This window comes from Macaca fascicularis, chromosome 14 (assembly GCF_037993035.2).
Source record: "Macaca fascicularis isolate 582-1 chromosome 14, T2T-MFA8v1.1".
NCBI classification, from domain to species: Eukaryota; Metazoa; Chordata; class Mammalia; order Primates; family Cercopithecidae; genus Macaca; species Macaca fascicularis.
The window spans coordinates 68834161-68849418 of record NC_088388.1 but is presented as its reverse complement, the minus strand read 5'-3'; the positions used below and the strand labels follow the sequence as shown (position 1 = coordinate 68849418).

The following is a 15258-nucleotide window of genomic DNA, read 5'->3' as shown; positions in this document are numbered from 1 at the left end:
CGGGGTTTCACCATGTTGGCCAGGTTGGTCTTGAACTCTTGACCTCAGGTGATCTGCCTGTCTTGGCCTCCCAAAGTGGTGGGATTACAGGCGTGAGCCACCGCTCCTAGCCTCTAAACAAGTGAATCTTAATTGCTCCTCCTCAGACTAAGGAATATCTAGGATCCCTCCTGTTTTCAAACAACTTCCCCCTTTATCCAGAAACCAAGGCAGTGATCTAAAAGTCACATATAAACCCTTATTTCCTCTTATGCTTTTGAGGCAATATCTTTTAAGAGTTTATTGATTTCTCCTTGTCCATAACTGTCTTATTCCTCAATTTTTCCTATATCATTGCTTCTGACATTGATTAAGTCCTCACTGATAAAACTGTTTCTTTATACCAGCAATTTCAAGTGTTTTCAAGCATTCATTCCCATGTATTTTCAAACATTTGTTCAACAAATATCTGTTTAATAAATGTCATAATTTTTAAAGTACTGGGCATTTAAGTTAAATAAGTCAGAGAATAAAGTTTTCCTCTGAAGATTATAATCTAGGTAGAACATACATACAATTAATAAGTTAAACAGCAAAATAATTTCAGATATTATCTACTAAGAAGAAAATTAAGGAGAAAGTATTCCAACAGAGGCAAAATGACAAGAAGGAATCTGCCATGGGAAGGCATTGCCAAATAAAGTTTAGAAGCTGAAATAGTAAATTTAAAGCTCTGAAGCAGAAGAAAACAAACTCCTGCTGTGCCAGAGAGATAGATAAAGAACCAGTGCCGTTGGTATGTAAATAGTAAAGTGGAGAATAGCAGGTGGTATTTTTTCAGGGAAGCATAAACCTAATGACAAAAACTTGTCTTCAGTGGTAGGGAGTGAGAAGGCATTATAGAATTTTAACTCTGGTAATGACATAGTCTCTAAGCAATCCGTACAATTGGCTGGATTACTATTCTAAGCATGACCTGTTTATCACAACTGTTTTGCTTTAAAAGCCCTTATTGCCTGCAGACAACAATTAGTTATTCTTACTACTATTAAAAATCTTGTCATGCAGATGTGTGTGTGTGTGTGTATTCATTATGAATTTGCTTTCAATTAAGTTATATTGAATTGGCAATATTTAAATCTAGATATAGCTCCCTAAGGGGTAAATAGTGTATCCACTGCCCACCCCCCAACATCACCATCCTTGACTCCTTGATATCAAAGGGCAGTATAGTTTTGGGGGACAAGAAAGAGAGAGAAAAAAGAGAGATTGATTAAAAATGCATATTACTGACAAATTAGAGGATAATGACAGATGGGAGGCAGCAGAACTAGATTGCAGCTCCCACTGGGATGCACAGAGCAGCATGTGAAGTCTCACATCATGAACTTTTTTGCAGAACCACATGCAGAAACAAATCAGGAAAGTTGAGAGAACCCACAGATCCTCCGAAAGAAGCAGATTGCTCCTGCAAGACCTGGGAAACACCCCAAATATTGTGAGTGCCCAAACTGTGGAAGTGGGAATGGGGGACCATCCACTCCCAAACACACATCCTCACTGGGGAACTTGAAGGTCTAGACCACAGGAGAAGATTCTGACCTTACCTGCAGCTGAGTCAATTTAGAGGGCCAAGCAAAATACATGGGTAGAGGAAGCAGCAGGAAAAGCCCTGTGGGCTTTCTGGGTCCCTTAGGAAGCCATTTCTGCCTTGCCTCACAGGGGTCCTTTGGGAGGGCTGCCAGAGGAACTGGGAAAAGATGACAGGAAAAAGGAAATCTCCACCTGGCCAGAACTCGGGGCTGGGCAGTGAGGGTTTGGTGGGGGGACATGAATTTGGTGTGCAGACTCCACAGGCAGGGAAGTAGGACAGCCCTACTTGCTTTCACAGCTGGTAGCCTGGGGCAAGTTCTCAGCCTTGCTCACTGACTGCATGGAAACAGACTCGTGCTATTGCGGGGGAGGGTGCACGCTGGAAGTGAGACCAACTTTTTGGGTTGCTTGGGAGCTGGTTGAGTCACGTGACTGCTTGCTTTCTCCCACTTTCCTGACAACCTGCATGACACAGCAGAGGCAGCCATAATCGTCCTAGAAGCATAAATCCATTGACCTGGAAACTACACCCCCATCCCCCACAGTAACCACAGAAAGACCTGCCCAAGGAGACTCTGAGCTCAGACACGACTAGTCCTGCCCCCACCTGATGGTCCTTCCTTATTCACCCTGGTAGCTGAAGACAAAGGGCATATATTTTTGGGAGTTCTAGGGCACCCCCGTCCCCCCAACCATCACCACCTGACTGCCTCTACTGATGCTCTCTAGAAAGTGCCACCTTCTGGCAGGAGGCCAACCACCACAAAAATAGTGCATTGAACAACCAAAAGTAAGGACCCTCACAGAGTCCATTTCATCCTCTGCCACCTCCATTGGAGCAGGTGGTTGTATCTATGGCTGAGAGACCCATAGATGGTTCATATCACAAGACTCTGTGCAGACAAACTCCAGTATCAGCCCGGAGTCGGTAGACCTGATGGGTGGCTACATCCAGAAGAGAGATAATCACTACAGTTTGGCTCTCAGGAAGCCACATCACTAGAAAAAGGGGGACTGTGCTACATCAAGGGAACACCTCATGGGACAAAAGAATCTGAACAACAGCCTTGAGGCCTAGACTTTCCCTCTGACAGAGCCTACCCAAATGAGAAGGAACCAGAAAGCTAACTCTGGTAATATGGAAAACAAGGTTCTTTAACACCCTCCAAAAAATCACACTAGCTCACCAACAATGCATACAAACCAAGAAGAAATCCCTGATTTACCTGAAAAATAATTCAGAAGGTCAGTTATTAAGCTAATCAAGGAGGCATCAAAGGAAGGTGAAGTCCAATTTTAAAAAAATCAAAAATATGCTTCAAGAAATAACAGGAGAAATCTTCAGTGAAAGAGATAGCATAAATAAAAAACAATCAAAACTTCAGGAAACAATGGATGAATGAATGCACTTATAGAAATGCAAAATGCTCTAGAAAGTCTCAGCAATAGAATCAAGCAAACAGAAGAAATTCAGAGCTTGAAGACAAGGTTTTTGAATTAATCCAGTCCAACAAAGACAAAGAAAAAAGAATAAGAAAATATGATCAAAGCCTCCAAGAAATCTGGGATGATGTTAAACAATCAAACCTAAGAATAATCAGCATTCCTGAGAAAGAAGAGAAATCTAAAAGTTTGGAAAACTTATCCAGGGAAATAATCAAGGAAAACATCCCCCGCCTTGCTAGAGATTTAGACATCCAAATACAAGAAGCTCAATAAACACCTGGGAAATTCATCACAAAAAGATCATTGCCTAGGTACATTGTCATCAGAGTATCTAAAGTTAACTAAAGACAAAGAGAATCTTAAGAGCTGTGAGCCAAAAGTATCAGGAAACCTGTGAAAGAAAATCTATCAGATTAAGAGCAGATTTCTCAGCAGAAACCGTATAAGCTAGAAGTGAATAGGGCCCTATCTTCAGCCTTCTTAAACAAAACAATTGTCAGCCAAGAATTTTGTATTCAGTGAAACTAAACTTCATAAATGAAGAAAATATACAGTGCTTTTCAGAAAAACAAATGCTGAGAAAATTCGTCACTACCAAGCCAACACTACAAGAACTGATAAAAGGAGCTCTAAATCTCGAAACAAACCCTGGAAGCACATCAAAACAGAACCTCTTTAAAGCATAAACCCCATAGGACATATACAACAAAAATACAGATTAAAAAGGTATATAGGCAACAAATAGCATGAAGAATGGAATAGTACCTCACACCTCAATACTGATGTTGAATGTAGACTAAATGCTCCACTTAAAATATACAGAATTGCAGAATGAATACGAATTCACCAACCAATTATCTGCCATCTTCAAGAGACTCACCTAACACATAAGGACTCACATAAACTTAAGGTAAAGTGGTGGAAAATGACATTCCACACAAATGGACACCAAAAATGAGCAGGAGCAGCTATTCTCATGTCAGACAAAACAAACTTTAAAGAAACAGCAGTTAAAAAAGACAAACAGGGACATTATGTAATGATAAAAGGCCTTGTCTAATGGGAGAATATTACAGTTCTTAATATATATGCATCTAATACTGGAGAACTCAAATTTATAGAACAATTACTGCTAGACCTAAGAAATGAGATAGACAGCAACACAGTAATAGTGGGGACTCCAATACTCCACTGACTGCACTAGGCAGGTCATCAAGACAGAAAGTGTACAAAGAAACAATGAATTTAAACTATATCCTGGAACAAAAGGGCTTAACAGATATTTACAGGACATTCTACCCAACAACTGCAGAATATACATTATATTCATCAGCACATGGAACTTTCTCCAAGACAAGCCATATGGTATGCCACAAAACAAGCCTCAATACATTTTTAAAGATTGAAATTATACCAAGCACTCTCTCAGACCACAGTAGAATAAAGTTGGAAATCAACTACAAAAGGAACCTTCAAAACGATGCAAACACCTGGAAATTAAAAAACCTGCTCCTGAATGATCATTGGGTCAACAACGAAATCAAGATGGAAATTTAAAAATTATTTGCTTTGAAAACTGGCACAAGACAAGGATTCCCTCTCTCCACTCCTACTCAACATAGTATTGGAATTTCTGGCCAGGGCAATCAGGTAAGAGAAAGAAATAAGGGTATTCAAATAGGAAGAGAGGAAGTTAACTTGTCTCTGTTTGCAGATGACATGATTGCATACTTAGAAGACCCCGTCGTCTCAGCCCAAAATATTAAGCTGACAAATAGATTCAGCAAATTCTCAAGACACAAAATCAATGTGCAAAAGTCACAAGCATTCCTATATGCCAACAATAGACAGAGAGGCAAATCATGAGTGAACTCCCATTCACAACTGCTGCAAAGAGAATAAAATACCTAGAAATACAACTTATAAGGGATGTGAAGAACCTCTTCAAGGACAACTACAAACCACTGCTCAAGGAAATAAGAAAGGACACAAACAAATGGAAAAATATTCCATACTCATAGATAGGAAGAATCAATATCATTAAAATGACCATACTGCCCAAAGTAATTTATAGATTCAATGCTATCCCCATCAAGCTACCACTGACTTTTTTCAAAGAATTAGAAAAAACTGCTTTAAATTTCATATGTAATCAAAAAAGAGCTCATATAGCCAATATAATCCTAAACAAAAAGAACAAAGCTGGAGGCATGATGCTACCTACAGTAAAAGAAAACAGCATGGTACTGGTACTAAAACAGATACATAGACCAACAGAACAGAACAGAAGCCTCAGAAATAATGCCACACATCTATAACCATCTGATCTTTGAAAACATCACAAAAACAAGCAATGGGGAAAGAATTTCCTATTTAATAAATGGTGTTGGAAAAACTGGCTAGCAATATGCAGAAAACTGAAACTGGACCCCTTCCTTACGCCTTATACAAAAATTAACTCAAGGTGGATTAAAGACTTAAATGTGAAACCTAAAACCATAAAAACCCTAGAAGAAAACTTAGGCAATACCATTCAGGACATAGGCATGGGCAAATACTTCATGACTAAAACATCAAAAGCAATGACAACAAAGGTCAAAATTGACATAGAGGATCTAACTAAACTAAAGAACTTCTGCACAGCAAAAGAAACTATCATCAGAGTGAACAGGCAACCTACAGAATGGGAGAAAATTTTTGCAATCTATCCATCTAACCAAGGGCCAATATCCAAAATCTACAAAGAACTTCAACAAATTTACAAGAATAAAACTAACAACCCCATCAAAAAGTGGACAAAGGATATGAACAGATGCTTCTCTAAAGAAGCCATTTATGTGGCCAACAAACACATGAAAAAAACTCATCATCACTGGTCATTAGAGAAAAGCAAATCAAAACCACAATGAGATACCATCTCATGCCAGTTAGAATGGCAATCATTAAAAAGTCAGGAAACAACAGGTGCTGTAGAGGATGTGGAGGAATAGGAACACTTTTATACTGTTGATGGGTGTGTAAATAGGTTCAAACATTGTGGAAGACACTGTGATGATTCCTCAAGGATCTAGAACCAGAAATACTGTTTGACCCAGCAATCCCATTATTGGGTATATATCCAAAGAATTATAAATCATTCTACTATAAAGACACATGCACATGTATGTTTATTGCAGCACTATTCACAATAGCAAATACTTGGAACCAACCCAAATGGCCAGCAATGATAGAATGGATAAGAAAATGTGGGACATTATACACCACAGAATACTATACAGCCATAAAAAAGGATGAGTTCATGTCTTTGCAGGGACATGGATGAAGCTGGAGACCATCATTCTGAGCAAACTAACACAGGAACAGAAAAACCAAACACCTCATGTTCTCACTCATAAGTGGGAGTTGAACAGTGAGAACACATGGACACAGGGAGGGGAATATCACATACCAGGGCCTATCAGGGGGTGGGGGACTAGGAGAGGGATAGCATTAAAAGAAATACCTAAAGTAGATGACAGGTTGATGGGTGCAGCAAACCACCACGGCATGTCTATACCTATGTAACAAACCTGCATATTCTGCACATGTATCCCAGGACTTAAAGTATAATAATAACACCACAATTATTTGAACTGACCAACAATAGTGACACAACCTATCAAAACCTCTAGGATACAGCAAAGGTGGTGCTAAAAGGAAAGTTCATAGCCCTAAATGTCAATGTCAGAGTCTGAAAGAGCACAAGCAGACAATATAAGGTCACACCTCAAGGAACTAGAGAAACCAAAAACAAACAGAACCAAAACCCAGCAAAAGAAAGGGAATAACCAAGATAAAAGGAGAACTAAATGAAATTAAAACAACTACAAAAAAACACAAAAGCTACATTCAATAAAAAGCTGGTTCTTTGAAAAGATAAATAAATCTGATAGACCATTAGCAAGATTATCCAAGAAAAGAAGAGAAAAGTCCAAATAAGCTCAATTAAAAATGAAACGGGAGATATTACTACTGATACCACAGAAATACAAAAGATTATTCAAGGCTACTATGAACACCTTTACCTGCATAAACTAGAAAACCTAAAGGAGATGGATGAATTCCTGGAAACATACAGCACTCTAGCTTAAATCAGGAAGAATTAGATACCCTGAACAGACCAGTAATAAGCAGCAAGATTGAAATGATAATAAAAAGTTACCAACAACAAAAAAGTCCAGGACCAGAGAGATTCACAGCTGAATTCTACCAGACATTCAAAGAAGAATTGATACCAATTCTATTGACACTATTCTATAAGATAGAGAAAGAGAGAATCCTCCCTAAATCATTCTATGAAGCCAGTATCACCTTAATACCAAAACTGGGAAATAACATAACCAAAAACAACAACAACAACAAAACACTGCAGACCAATATCCCTGATGATCATAGCTGCTAACATCCTTGACAAAATACTAGCTAAAAGCATCCGACAACATATCAAAACCCAGGATCAAGTGTGTTTCATACAAGGGATGCAAGAATGGTTTAACATATGCAAGTCAATAAATGTGATACACAACAAAAACAAAATTGGAGACAAAAATCACATGATTATCTCAATAGCCACAGAAACTGCATTCAACAAAATTCAACATCCCTTTATGACTAAAACTCTCAGTAAAATTGGTTTACAAAGGACATACCTCAATGTAATAACAGTCATCTGTGGTAAACACACAACCAACATTTTATTGAATGGGAAAAAGTTAAAAGCATTCCCTCTGAGAACTGGAATGAGACAAGGATGCCCACTCTCACCACATATTTTAACATACTTTAACATATTACTGTGTGGTGTAGCATGTATTACACCACACACTTTAACATATTACTGGAAGAGCAATCAGTCAAGAGAAAGAAATAAAGTGCATCCAGACTGTTAAAGAGGAAGTCAAACTGTCACTGTTTGCTTGTGATATGATTGTGTATCTAGAAAACTCTAAAGACTTTTCCAAAACCTCCTAGAACTGATAAAAGAATTCAGCAAAGTTTTTGGATACAAAATTAATGTACACCAATCAGTTGCTCTCTTACATACCAGTAATGACTAAGCTGAGAATAAAATCAAGAACTCAACCCCTTTTACAATAGCTGCAAATAAAATAAATAAATAAATAAATAAACTTAGGAACGTATACCTAACCAATGAAGTGACAGACATCTACAAGGAAAACTACAAAACACTGCTGAAAGTAATCATATAAGACACAAACAAATGGCATTCTCATAGACAGGTAGAATCAATATTGTGAAAATGACCATAATGCCAAAAGCAACCTACAAATTCATTGCAATTCCCATCAAAATACCACCATTATTCTTCACAAAACTAGAAAAAACAATCCTAAAATTCTTATGCAACCAAAAAAGAGCCCACATAAACAAAGCAAGGCTAAACAAAAAGAACAAATCTGAAGGCGTTACATTACCTCATTTCAAACTATACAATAAGGTCATAGTCACCAAAACAGCATGATGCTGGTATACAAATAGGCACATAGACCAATGGAACAGAATAGAGAACCCGGAAATAAACTCAAATACTTACCACCAACTGATCTTTGACAAAGCAAACAAAAACATAAAGTGGGGAAAGGGCACCCTATTCAACAAATGGTGTGGGGATAGCTAGCAAGCTGCATAGCTAGGAGAATGAAACTGGATCTTCATCTCTCACCTTATACAAAAATCAACTCAAGATGGATCAAGAACTTAAATCTAGGCCCGAAAACTATAAAAATTCTAGAAGATAACATCAGAAAAACCCTTCTACACATAGGCTTAGGCAAAGATTCCGTGACCAAGAACACAAATGCAAATACATAAAAACAAAGATAAATATCTGGGACTAAATTAAACTAAAGAGCTTTTGCATGGCAAAAGGAAGAGTCTGCAGAATAAACAGACAACCCACAGAGTGGGAGAAAATCTTCACAATCTATATGTCTGACAAAAGAATAATATCCAGGCTCTAAAATGAACATAAATAAATTATCAAGAAAATAACAAACAATCCCATTTAAAAAGTAGGCTTAAGGACATGAATAGACAATTCTCAGAAAAAGATATACAAATGACCAACAAACATATGAAAAAATTCTCAACGTGACTAATGATCAGGGAAATGCAAATCAAAACCACAATGCAATACCACCTAACACCTGTAAGCATGGTCATAATAAAAAAAAAAATTTTAAATTGATGCTAGCGTGGATGTGGTGAACAGAGAACACTTCTATACTGCTGATGGGAATGTAAACTAGTACAACCACTATGGAAAACAGTGCAGAGATTCCTTAAAGAACTGAAAGTAGATCTACCATTTGATCCAGCAATCCCACTACTGGGTATCTACACAGAGGAAAAGAAGTTGTTATATGAAAAAAATACTTGCACACACATGTTTACAGCAGCACAATGTGCAATTGCTAAAAGGTGGAACCAACCCAAATGCCCATCAATCAATTAGTGGATAAAGAAACTGTGTATATATGTGGCATATATATGTGTGGGGTGTGTGTGTGTATATATATACACATATATATACATGGTGTGTATATGTATATATATGTGGTATAGAAACTGTGGTGTATATATATAGTGTGTATATATATGGTATATATATGGGCTGTGTGTATATATGCCATATATATATGATGAGTATATATATGATTCCATCATATATATGATGGGATATATATAATGGGATATATATATATATATATATGATGGGATACTACTCAGCCATAAAAATGAGTGAATTAAAAGCATTTGCAGCAACCTGGATGAGATTGGAGACCTTTATTCTAAGTGAAGTAACTCAGGAATGGAAAACCAAAAATTATATGTTCTCATTCATAAATGGGAGCTAGAACTAGGCTATGAGAATGCAAAGATATAAGGATGACACAAGGGAAAGCGGGTGAAGGGAATGAGAGATAAAAGACTACAAATTGGGTGCAGGGTATACTGTTTGGGTGATGGGTGCACCAATATCTCACAAATCACCACTTAATAACTTATGCATATAACAAAACACCACCTGTTTCCCCAATAACCTACGGAAATAAAAATTTTTTTAAATGCATGTTGCTTGTATGTTTTTATTTTATTTTTTGCTCTTGAGTTGCCTGAGTTCTTTTCATTTTCTGGATATCAGATCCTTGTCAGATGAGTAGTTTGCAAATATTTTTTCCTATTCAACAAGTTGACTCTTCACTGCAGTGATTGTTTTCTTTGTTGTGCAAAAGCTTTTTAATATATATCCGTTTTGTCTATTTTTGCTTTTGTTGCCTGTGTTTTTGGGGTTCCAGCTGTAAAATATTTGCCTACACCTGGGCAAAGATTAGTTCTGAGTAGACATTTTTCAAAAGAAGACATGCACATGGCCAACAGATATATGAAAAAAATGCTCAGCATCCCAGTCATTAGGGAAATACAAATCAAAACTACAATGAGATATCTACTTACCCTAGTTAAAATGGTTATTAACAAAAAGACAAAAAATAACAGATCCTTGTGAGGATATGGAGAAAAGGGAACTCTCTTACACACTCTTGGTGGGAATGTAAAATAGTACAGCCGTTATGGAAAACAGTATGAAGATTTCTCAATAAACTAAAAATAGTACTACATACAATCCAGCCATCTCACTAGTGGATATTTATCCAAAAGAAAGGAAATCAGTATATCCAATGGACACATTACACTCATGTTTATTGAAGAACTATTCACAATAGTTAAGGTTTGGGATCAACCTAAGTGTCTATCAACAGACGAATGGATAAAAAAAAAAAAATTGACATCTTTGCACAGTACTATTTTGCCATGAAAAAGAATGAAATCTTGTCATTTGTAGCAACATGGATGGAACTAGAGGTCATTATGTTAATTGAAAGTTCTGAAGCAGAACAAAAACAAACTCTTGGTATGCCAAAGAGATAGATAATAAAATAAGCCAGACACAGAAAATCAAATATGACATGTTTTTATTCATCTGTGGGAGCTAAAAAAGTGGGTGTCATGGTGGTAGAGAGTAGAATGATAGTTATCAGAGGCTGGGAAAAGTGTGAGCGTGTATGGAAGGGGATTTAACAGATGTTGGTTAATAGGTACAAACACAGTTAGAAGGATTAAGCCATAATGTTTGATATTTGAGTACAGTGACGATAGTTAATTACTATTTATTATGTATTTCAAAATGGCTAGAAATGAGGACTTGAAATTTTCTCAACACATAGAAATGATAAATGCTCAAAGCAATGGATATCCTAAATATCTAGACTTAATCATTACATGTTCTATGCATGTAAGTATCACATGTACCCCATAAATATATAGAAATATTATGTTTTTAAAAAATGCACATTGCTCTCATTTGTTGACTGACTGACTAGGTGAAAATATTTAGTATGATGAATAATCCCTGTTTACTCTGTATATGGGCATATTGAAAGGTTATAAGGCTCAGAGAGACCAGTGTTATTGATAGCCTGCAACTACAATAATTGTTTGTCTCTCTTCCACATTCTGGATATATATAGCCAAATTCAAAAGTAATTCTCAGGAAAAAGTCTGATCAATGTGGGGGAGGCAATAAAATTACTAATAAAGTTATATTTGCCAAAATATGGCACTCTAACTTTGAAAATGCGAAGGTCCCTTTATATGAAAGACACAAGACCTGAAGGTCAAAACTCCCTGAGCAATCTAGCACTTCCTCGAAAGTAAATCCATTAATATCCCTCTACCCTTCATACATGAGAGTCCCCAGGTCAGTGCCTGGTTTCCTCCTGGTATCTTCATCAGCCTCGGAGCTTTCAGTCATTTATCGCTTCCTTCTTCCTTCTCATCCCCCACCGTCAATCGAATACTATGTCTTTCTCACTCCACCTTGGCCATCCTTCAAATTCCACAGACTCACTGCTCATCTTGGGTTTGAACTATTGTATCTGTCCCCTTGAATCATCATCCATATTTTATTTTATCTGCAAACTTAAATCCATTTTGTGCACATAAGCAGATTACTTTTTCCCAAAATCTTATTTCCTGAGTCACTTAATATCCTAATGTTTATTGTTTAGTATTGCAATAGCATAGTAAAAGCTTGTATTTTTGTAGCCAGGCCCTGTACTATCTGGTCTTTCCTAGTCCTCCCTACCTATGTCTTACTCTCCCTTCTACTTCCAGAGAGCCAGTTTCATGCAAGTCACAAAGCCCTAGCTAGCTGGTTTTAGAATTTAAGCCTTTATCAGTATTCTATCTCCTACAGAAAGTCTTCATCACACCCTACAAAAACGTTCCCACTTAGATCCTAACTCTAACTTTATTTTAGTGCATGTTACATTCTATCAGAAGATAATGCACAATGATATCATGTGTCTTAGCCTCGGCTAACCCATGAAATAATGGAATCCTTCAGGAAAGAGCAGGCTATTGTTGATACACACTCAATTCATCTTCTTATCTCCAAATCAATTTCATAAAACATGTGACAAGCTAGTTACTTCAAAATGTAAATAACAGTAAATTAAAATAGTAATTCTAGCCTATATCTTGGCTATCTACGAAGTTTTGTTTTGTTTTGTTTTTGTTTTTAATGAAAAGTGACATGTACCACAAATCTGCTTTCTCGGGTACCACTAACACCTCCTTCTTTCCCCTGTGCAGTAAAAACTGTCTAGGAGTCTCTGTCTACTTAACTAACCATTTTCCCACCCTTATAAAGATTTTTCTTCATCATATCATCCTCCTTGGAATCCTGGAATTCTCCCATAACATCTGCATTAATTTTACAAGCCCCCATACATTTCTTAAGGAAGCTCTTGGTTCTTCCTATGTTTCTCTCCATCCCTTAGCCCATGAACACTTTTTCCTTTAACACAAGAGTAAAAGATGGAGTATATAAAATTGCAACTTTTGATTACTGAAGAAAACGTGCTTTATTAGACAGAAGACTTTCTCTCAAGGCCAAGCCCAGTCCCCACGTGCAGAAGGAGGGTGTCAGGGTCATAGGAACACTGGCAAACTGGAAGAGAACTCAGTGGTACTTATGGGCCAGGGCAATGGCGACAGCAGACACCAGCTTCTGCCAGGCAGCCTGCACTTCAGGGGTGAACTCCTTGCCAAAGTGAGTAGCCAGAATAATCACCATCACGTTACCCAGGAGCTGTTAGGCAAAAGACAAAATAACACATAAGCATGTTGAGTAGAAGTTTCCGAAAACAACTTGCTGAAAAAACAAACAAACAAACAAAAACGGCTTTATACCTACATTCCTTGACAACCCTGACCTCAAACTGTTCCAAGGTTTGTGCCTACCCAGAAAATTCAGATAAGCTTAGGTTCAATTTTATTTTATGAGCCCTACATTCAACATTCTACCTACCTGCATCCTCACCCTCTCTTCCCATTTTACCAGTATCATTGGGCTCCCTCTCTCCCTATTTTTCTTTAAGCAGTTGTCTAATTTCTGTAAATGTAGAATGGGAGTGCAGCAAGAGTTCTCAGCGGGAGTTTAAAATCCCTAACAAATTCAGAAACAAGCCTTCACTTGGTTACAATACTGATGGGAAATTTAATATCTTTTAGAAAATGTGTCTTATTTTTCTTTGAGAAAATCTTTTATTTTTTTTTTGCAAAAATCTCTTTCTAAACCTCAATTATCATGACCCACATAAAATAAGGCATTTCTATTTCCTTGAAATGGACTTTCATCTACCAAAAGCCAAATTTCATTCTTCTTTCACAAGTCTACAATTCTATAATACAATTCTCCGGGATAAACACATCAAGTTCTGGCAAGATTTCCTGAAAAGTTGAGCCAATTCAGGCTGTTAGTAGTCCTTTACTGTCACTAGTTCTGAATCAGGTTAGTCTTGGTTATGCTCACTAGAAGTCTGCTGTTCTAACATCAAACTCGACCCATGATTTCTGAGATCTTTGTTGATCTTTCCAATAAGATCCTAAGCTTTAATTAATGTCAAACTATAAAGCCAAAAAATCATATCACCCACAACTGAACTCACCTTGAAGTTCTCAGGATCCACATGCAGCTTGTCACAGTGCAGCTCACTCAGCTTAGCAAAGGTGATCTTGAGGTTGTCCATGTTTTTAATAGCATCTCCAAAGGAAGTCAGCACCTTCTTGCCATGAGCCTTGACCTTGGGGTTGCCCAGGATGGCAGAGGGAGATGACAGGTTTCCAAAGCTGTCAAAAAATCTCTGGGTCCAGGGGTAAACAACGAGGAGCCTATGAAATGACACCATATCAAATACAAAATTAGAGATGCAAAAAATCTTGAGGACTTTCCCAATCAACTTGCTAGGGTAATATTCACCCTTCGCTCCCATGCATTAAGAACCAATGCTTACCTGCCCAAGGCTTCACCTCCAGTCTCTTCCACATTCATCTTGCTCCACAGGCTAGTGACGGCAGCCTTCTCCTCAGCAGTAAAATGCACCATGATGCCAGGCCTGAGAGCTTGCTGGTGACTGCAGCTGTGTCAGAAGCAGATATGTGCTACTGCCTCTCTGTATGGCCTTTTATTCTTTACTGCCAAAGTTCTGGCCCCCTGTTCTCCATGGTACTTAAAAGTCATTGGTCAAGGCTGACCTGTGTCCCTCAGGGGTGGAGTCAGGTCCGGAGAGGGTCAGTAGTGATGGATGGATAGCAAGTTTGTGATAATGTGTGCTGGATCCTGAGGCCCTTTTTTGTTGGCTCCTCATCTGTCTGCAACACAAATTTCCATTTGTCCCCTTTTTTACCTTCTTCATCATCTTCCAAAATGATATCCATCTATCCCATTCTCCATTTCCAAGAAAGCCTCATATAAAGGAGCAAATCTCAAAAGAGGAAAAAAAGTTTCAGCCAAAGCACATTCAATATTTACCTTAAAGGTGGTGACAGTGACAAAAACAGGGCCAAGAAAAAGAAAATAAAGCTGTTAAAACAGAATCTCACCCAGTTCTAGCTCTCTTAGGGAGCGCATTGTAAACAAAACGTCTGCACCTTAGTTCCTCTAGGGACACAAAAACCATACATAGTTCCTTCTAGAAACTGAACAGAATAGCAAGTAGTCTACAGTGGGACTAAAACCTTAATCCCAAAGTACAATACCTTGGGGTGATTCCCTGGAGAGGACAGACAGAAAAGATTACATCCAATGCTTCCAGGGAATCCTCTCTCTTTTCATTT

General features: G+C 37.7%; 1 protein-coding gene across 1 annotated transcript; it reads right to left on the bottom strand.

Annotated features, from left to right (window-relative positions):
• Window positions 1–12967: 12967 nt before the first annotated feature.
• On the bottom strand, window positions 12968–14611 carry HBE1 (hemoglobin subunit epsilon 1). The gene is made up of 3 exons (XM_005578900.5): window positions 14436–14611; window positions 14091–14313; window positions 12968–13231 (listed from the first exon to the last, which is right to left on the bottom strand). The coding sequence occupies exons 1-3, from the start codon at window positions 14525–14527 to the stop codon at window positions 13103–13105; spliced, it is 444 nt and encodes a 147-aa protein (XP_005578957.1). The 5' UTR covers window positions 14528–14611; the 3' UTR covers window positions 12968–13102.
• Window positions 14612–15258: the final 647 nt, after the last annotated feature.

Excerpts from the sequence above, each read along its gene's own strand:
- HBE1 (XM_005578900.5), bottom strand. The coding sequence starts at position 14,527 with ATGGTGCATTTTACTGCTGAGGAGAAGGCTGCCGTCACTAGCCTGTGG. Across the intron at positions 14,314-14,435 it reads GGAGGTGAAGCCTTGGGCAG|GCTCCTCGTTGTTTACCCCT; the intron begins GTAAGCATTGGT and ends GTCATTTCATAG. Across the intron at positions 13,232-14,090 it reads TGGATCCTGAGAACTTCAAG|CTCCTGGGTAACGTGATGGT; the intron begins GTGAGTTCAGTT and ends TTTGCCTAACAG.